The sequence below is a fragment of the Felis catus genome, chromosome C1, assembly GCF_018350175.1.
Source record: "Felis catus isolate Fca126 chromosome C1, F.catus_Fca126_mat1.0, whole genome shotgun sequence".
NCBI lineage: Eukaryota > Metazoa > Chordata > Mammalia > Carnivora > Felidae > Felis > Felis catus.
This window is the reverse complement of record NC_058375.1, coordinates 80,636,789-80,644,174: the sequence shown is the minus strand read 5'-3', so window position 1 is coordinate 80,644,174 and position 7,386 is coordinate 80,636,789. Positions and strand designations below refer to the sequence as shown.

The 7,386-nt window shown below is 41.8% G+C and overlaps 1 protein-coding gene across 1 annotated transcript in view; it reads right to left on the bottom strand.

The window, feature by feature from the left end:
- Window positions 1-77: 77 nt before the first annotated feature.
- SLC44A3 (solute carrier family 44 member 3) overlaps window positions 78-7,386 on the bottom strand; it is a 323,586-nt gene continuing 316,277 nt past the window's right edge. The window contains 4 exon segments of the mRNA XM_045036232.1: window positions 78-265; window positions 1,655-1,795; window positions 1,797-1,892; window positions 4,187-4,324. Of these exon segments, the coding sequence (XP_044892167.1) occupies window positions 164-265; window positions 1,655-1,795; window positions 1,797-1,892; window positions 4,187-4,324 (477 nt within the window). The 3' untranslated portion in view covers window positions 78-163.

Sequence of the window (7,386 nt, the reverse complement as noted above, 5' to 3'; positions counted from 1 at the left end):
CTGAATCTGGAATAGGATATACTTTTATGGTTCTGGTATTATAATGGCCAAACAATAAGGACAAAGACAGTGAAGAATAGGGTCTTTCGGCCTTACCATTTATTCTGTGAATGGCTCTTAGAAGAAGGACACTTTCCAGGGGCAACACTCTAATGGGCACCTATCACACAACGGGTTGGAGTTCTGTTCCCTCCTCGTTCCTTAGTGAGTTCTCCTCCCCCTGTGCTCTCGTGTCTTTTAACTTGTTGATCCTTTTTACAAAACTCTGAAAAATAAAAGAATGAGTTAGACCAGTGTTAGCTATCTGCACCAACCGCAACTATTTATTTGACCATATCATTTAGGGGAATTTAATCCTTAAAGTTTTCCCTGTTGAATTCAAGTTTTTTAGGGGGTAGATTCCCAAGTGGATTTGTAATCAGAAAAGTATAAATCTGAGAAAGAAGCCTCGGTTAGCTTCCTACCATCATCGGGAAGAATTTCTTTAGGCTAGATACAAATAAAGTGCTATTGTATTTTTAGGTTTTCTCTGGAGGAGGTGGAGAATCTATTTGATTGTAAAACCATAGATGTGCTTGTTAAACCTCACCACCTGGCTGAGCCAAGGAGTGCTCTGAATGCTCTTTAAAAGCAAAGGGGCTAGGGGCGCCTGGCTGGCTCAGTCGGTGGAGCATGAGACTCTTGATCTCAGGGTTGTGGGTTCGAGCCCATGTTGGGTACAGAGTGTACTTAAAATCTTAACGGGGCAGCTGGGTGGCTCCGTCGGTTAAGCGTCCAACTTCAGCCCAGGTCATGATCTCACGGTTTGGGAGTTTGAGCCCCATGTCGGGCTCTGTGCTGACAGCTCAGAGCCTGGAGCCTGCTTCAGATTCTGTGCCTCCCTCTCTCTCTGCCTCTCCCCTACTTGCACTCTCTCTCCCCAAAAATAAACACTAAATAGTTTAAAAATAAATCTTAAAAAGAGCAAATGGGCTTTAACACCTAGGTTTTATGACAACAGAATAAAAGTACTAAAACTCACTTGACCCAGACAACCAAGAGACTTCATTCAGTTGTTAAAATATCCCTGTCTACTCCTGATAAGACAAATTAGCAACGACTGTGTTGGAAACAGCTGCCTGCTATTTCCAGATAGAAGCTGTAAGGGACTTGACAGGGTGTGGCTTTTCCTGCATCGGTGGGGCCTCAGTTAATAAAAGGCCTGAAAACCTCAGATCTGTCAATACTGGCACAGATGGTGATGTGTGCGCCCCCTAAAACACAAAGGGTCTGTTATGACGCTTGAGGAGGCAAAAATGCTTTAGAGAAAGATCAACCATTAAACCTCGAGACCACCCAAAAAGCCGGACCCGGCCAACAGCACCAAAGGGACTTGGACTGCTCTGTCCAGAACACCTGCCCAAGGTCATTTGGTCCGTATTAATTGTTCAGCTTCACTTCTCTCCAGGGAGAGTTTCCAATAAGGGAAGTGGGTTCAGCCTCAGAAAACAGAACCCAAATCTCACTCTAGACATTCAGGCCAGTGGCAGAAGCACACAGAGCCCTCTGGAAGAACAAATGAGGCTAGGTACAAGCCTCCTTTACGGGTGAGTCTTGAACACTTTTTGAGATTTTGAGGATAGAGACTGCAGCAGGAAGTGAAATGTCTGCTTACCAAAAACTCTTGGTCCATAAAGTAGGGCTTTTCCGACGATCCATCATTTGTTTCCAGATCAGCAGCAAAACACAGGAAGAGTGCATCCAGCACAGTTTCAAACACAGATAAGAAACTATGGGCTACAAAGTAGGCAAAAAAAAGCAACCAGCAGCAGAGGGACTGCCCACACCTGGAGGGCACGGTTGTAGTTAAATGCCATCAGTCCTCCAAAAACAGTGAGACACATCACCAACACCTGGCAAAACAAGACTTTGCTGAGAAACTTTATAAATTGGCCAGACTATTTGAGAAATGCTTTCTGTCATTTACAAGTAGTAGTTTCATATACATGCATATGTGGGTGCCCTGTTGTAAAGAAGGCTTGTCAGAAAATGTGGTCCAATGAAATTAAGAAAAAAAGGAGCTATGATACCACAAGACGACCCAGTTAATTCAGAGTAAGGATAAGAGAGTAGATGTATTTACATATTTACATTTTTTATCTGTGCCTAGTTTTTGTATTTATATAGATGTAATGATAGCTGAAAATTTTTAGTTTTTTCACGTGCCACTCCATAAGCATCTTCATTTAATACTTTTGTTGTTGTTGTTGATTGGTTTTGAGAGCGTGTGTGCGTGTGTGTGCACACAGGCTGGTCAGAGGCAGAGAGACAGAGGGAGAGAGAACCCTGACGCAGGGCTCAGTCTCACGAACTGTGAGATCATGACCTGAACCAAAATCAAGAGTTGGACGCTCAACCAACTAAGCCACCCGGGCGTGTCTTCATTTAATACTTTTTAATAAGTGCCATTTTTAAATAACAGTGCAACAATCCACTGGGTGGATATACTGTAATTTAATATGTGATTGTTTTTACCCTAGGAATTACTGGAAGGGCTTTCCAGTGCTGGTGTGGGGAGATAATAGGATTAATTCAGGCTTTTGCCATATGTAATTATATTTCCAGCAACATGATTACAGACCATGATGTTCCTTTTTATATTTTTTAAAAAAAATTTTATACCTAATTCTTAAACAAATAAAATGGAGTATGGAGTCCATCTGGAACCCCTGTTGCCCTCGGATACCCACAAAGACGGACATGAATGTCTGAATGGGACTTCATTCAAAAACAAAGAATCACTGGTTGTTACATGCTCACTAGAAGCTTATTAGCAATTACATGTTCCTTATGGGAAATATAGGAAAATGAATTATTACCTAAAATAAAAGATAATTCTGTTATAAAGATGAAACCTCATTCTAAAATTTTTGGAAGCAGTTATTAGAGAACATCTTACCAAACTAACATAGGCAATATTATCCATTTAAAAACAACTGCAACTTAGATGATTTAGGCTGTCTTGAAAGGCATAATCAGTTTGAGCTACCGTTGCATGAAAAATCTCTGGGGGGCCCATCTGAGCCTTAAAATATATGTGCAACTAACACACACACCTGTGAAATCGTGCATGTTATAACTTGTTACTTAATACACCAGAGATATTTACCAAACCACGGAGGCCCAAAATGCTAAATGAGCCAGGAGTCCTCACATTTGGCTGTGGCCGGGTCACAAGTGGAGACCAAGATCTTGTTCACTTTGGGGCACCACTGAAGGCCTCAGCATTCACGTCCTTGAGAAGGAATGGTTGGAAGGAGCCAGGATGTCTAGCTTGGAATAGCACAGACGTGGCAGGAAGGTCAGGAGGTCTGGGGTCAGGGATTCGAAGGGCAGGCAATCAAGTGGAAGTGGGATCAGGCAAACAGGTGTGCAGAATTAGGCCCCGTGGGTGACAATCACAAGCAAAGGGACACACCATGTGGTCCAGTGTAAAGAACCTTCAGCTTGAAGCATGGTCAGTTAGAGGCTATCATACCAGTCGCATCCATATTTTAGTTAACCTAGAAAGGACACGTGTTATCTTTGGTCCAGCCTGAGGTCTGGAGTTGTTAAAGACCCCAAGTTCAGGCATTGTCCTTTACACATGAGATGGAGCTCTAAGATGCTCGTTCACTGCACTGCACATAAGACTACTCACAATTCCTTGAAAAATGCTATTCAGATGACAGTGGAAATGTACCTCTGGCTCCACTTGGGACGTTAACAACCTGCCTTTGTATTTATGGACTTAATGCCTTTAAATAATCCAGACATTTCATTAGGTTTCAGTACTATTTCCATATGTTTTATGACAGAAGCCCCCCAAAATATATCCATTTAATGAGTCTAGTAGCATTTTCATTTTAGCTATGAAAAAGTGGGAGCCAGAATGGTCTAGAGAACTGAGCATTGCCGAGAGAGAAGGGTTAGGATGCAAATCCTGACTCTACCCATTGTGCGATCCTGGACAAGTTATTAAGCCTTAGTTTTCCCAAGTGCAAAATAAGTTACCTCACAGGACTAAGGATTAAATGAGAGAATAAGGCACAGCATCCACTATAGAGCAAGCACTCAAGAAACATTCGTTCTCTTTCAAGTCTAGCTCTGTGGCTTAACGTCTGGATCCCAAGTTTCTCTATTTATTATTTTAGTGAAGACATCTCACCTTTCCTAGAAAAATTATGAAGTCTCCAAAGCAGTTAACAGATGTGAAATGACTTGAATTCTTGGATAAGAGTTTGAGCGCATCTTTTGCTGATGTACAAAAATCTGTCCCATTAATGGCAGTTGCAGCATACGCATTCTGAAACAAAAGACAATGGTGAAAAAGATGATGCTTCTTATATTGTTTTAGAGACAATATCATGACAATACAGAATAGTTGCAAAATAGAGAAAAATGGTTGCTATAAACCCACCATCTCTACCCATAATAAATCATTTCAGTTTCAAAGTCACCTTCTGGTCTCTGGTTATATTCACATATATTTTCACATAGTTGCAGTAAACGGAAAAATTAAGTATTTCTGGTCAATACGGTGTGGATGGGGGTAAAGCAGAAACTTTTTTAATGAACGGCAGAGTTTGAGGGCAGAGAAGGAAGTTTAGGTGCTAGAAACAAAGCAGACCCTGGCAATTAATGAGACATGAACCCACAGGCTCAACGGGCAGGAAATCAGTAAAGGCTTTAGAGGTTGGGGCTGGAAACTTAATCCCTTAGGGGTAAAAGACAATATTCAGGCCCTTGTTAGGGAACTGAACTCTCAGCATAAATTCAGACTCAACCAACTATCCCGGGAAAGTGGTACAGAAATACACTATCTGCCTGGGGCCATTGAAATTACTAGAGTCTAGGCAGGGGCCAAGCAAAACCACATCCTCGTAGGCCAGGGAATGATGGAGTCCCACAGACAACCACCCTTGAAGACAGTGAAGTAATGCTCATAGGAAAATTTCAGATGGCCCAGGCCCAAGGAAAAGAACACCACAACAAACAAGAGAATCAGTACCCTGAAAAAAAATCTGAAATATTCAAGAAAGTGCGTTTAAGATGCTAAGACAATGGGGTTGGGGGGCACCTGGCTGGCTCAGTGGGTAGAGTATGAGAGCATGCAATTCTTGATCTCAAAGTTGTAAATTTGGGCCCCACGTTTGGTGTAGAGATTACTTTAAAAACAAAATATTTTTTTCCTTTTTTTATGTTTATTTTTTGACAGAGAGAGAGAGAAAGACACAGAGTGTGAGCAGGGGAGGGGCAGAGTGAGAGGGAGACACGGAATCAGAAGCAGGCTCCATGCTCTGAACTGTTAGCACAGAGCCCAATGCGGGGCTCAAACCCATGAACCGTGAGATCATGACTTGAGCCGCAGTCAGATGCTTAACTGACTGAGCCACCCAGAGGGCTACTTTAAAAATAAAATCTTTTTTTTTTTAATTTTTTTTTTTTAACGTTTATTTATTTTTGAGACAGAGAGAGACAGAGCATGAGCAGGGGAGGGTCAGAGAGAGGGAGACACAGAATCTGAAACAGGCTGCAGGCTCTGAGCGGTCAGCACAGAGCCCGACGCGGGGCTCGAACTCACGGGCCGTGAGCCGAAGTCGGACGCTTAACTGACCAAGCCACCCAGGCGCCCCAAAAATAAAATCTTAAAAAAAAATAAAAAATAAATAAAGGTGCTAAGACAATGGAAAGAATAGTGACCATAAGGAAGGAAGAGCTTGGTATGAAAAGTGAAGAGACAGAGTCAAAAGCAAATCAAATAGAAATCCTAGAAATGAAAAAATATATAATTTTCGTGGCACAGTATCACTTTACGTATCTTCTTCCTTTATATCATGAGCATTTTCTTGTTGCTCCATGGCTTTTATAATTTTAATTTTTAATAAATACACATTCTGTCAGGGGTGTGTGTGTGTGTGTGTGTGTAGACAGGGCATATATAGACTATTTTAAATATTTTGCTATTATAAAAACTATGCAATGGACATCTTAATTTCTGGATTTTGGATCTTTTTTTTAATGTTTATGTATTTTTGAGAAAGAGACAGAGAGAGAGAGAGAGAGAGAGAGAGAGAGACAGCGTGAGCAGGGGAGGGGCAGAGGGAGAGGGAGACACAGACCTGAAGCAGGCTCCAGGCTCTGAGCTCTCAGCATAGAGCCCAACACAGGGCTCGAACTCACAAACTGTGAGATCATGACCCGAGCTCAACCAACTGAATGAGATGCTTAACCAACTGAACCACTCAGGCACCCAATGGATTTTGGATAATTTCTTAAGGATAAATTTCAAAAACGAGGTAACTAAATCAAAAAGGACAAGTGTATGTGTTTGTGGTGTTTATGTTCACAAGGGAAGATTTCCTGGATCTTTTTCCAAAATACCTTCTTCTTATGACCATATGAAAATTTCAAAACCGTCTATTTCTTATATTTCCCTTGAAACCTTTAAAAATGCTATTTGCACTGCAGTTTACAACTCAGAATTTGTAACTTCCCTGGAAAAATACACCGTAATACTACCTGTTGGAGTTTTGTCATTTCTTTCAGCTTAGGAAAAAGATGCAAGTTTTTTTTTTTTTTTTTATCTCTTGATATACAAATTAATCTTTTCCTACGCCCATTCAAAAACACTGTAGGGAGACCAATTTGGAGCCTATTGCAATAACCCATCTCCCTGTGATACAGCTCTTAGAGTAAGTGATAGAGGACACGGAAAATAAAGGGGTAGAATTTACCAAACTCCCTCTTGACCAAGGCCAACTAGAGATCAAAGTCTGGTTTTCAAAGACAAAAGGCTGGGTACCCACCTCCCCCCAAAGGGTACCCTGCTTGCCTCAGAGGGGATATTCTCAGTCAGATGTCAGATGACTTCCCTGTAGAAATGCCTTAATGGTGTTCCACAAAGAACTTTTGGTTTCTGACTTGGATGGAACATAAAATCTGCTTTTAAAATCCCAAACTGGTTGTTGCAGAAAGCTGACCCCAGGGGCACCTGGGTGGCTCAGTTGGTTGTGTCTGACCCCTGATTTCGGCTCAGGTCATGATCTCATGGTTTATGGCATCAAGCCCCATGCCAGGCTCTGTGCTGATAGTGTGGAGCCTGCTTGGGATTCTCTCTCCTTTCTTTCTGTCCCTTCCCCCACTTATGCCCCTGCTTGTGCCCTTGCACACATGCATGCATAGGCATGCCCTCTCTCTCTCAAAATAAGTAAATATTAAAAAAAAAAAAAACTAAACTGAACTAAAGCCGGCCCCAGTTTGGGGACTTAAGTCTTGAGTAGGGAGGTGGAAACTCATTTGCTTTTTGCTTAGCATCTTCAGTCACCTAAGATTCTATGAGCCCTGATGACCAACTCATTATCCTGA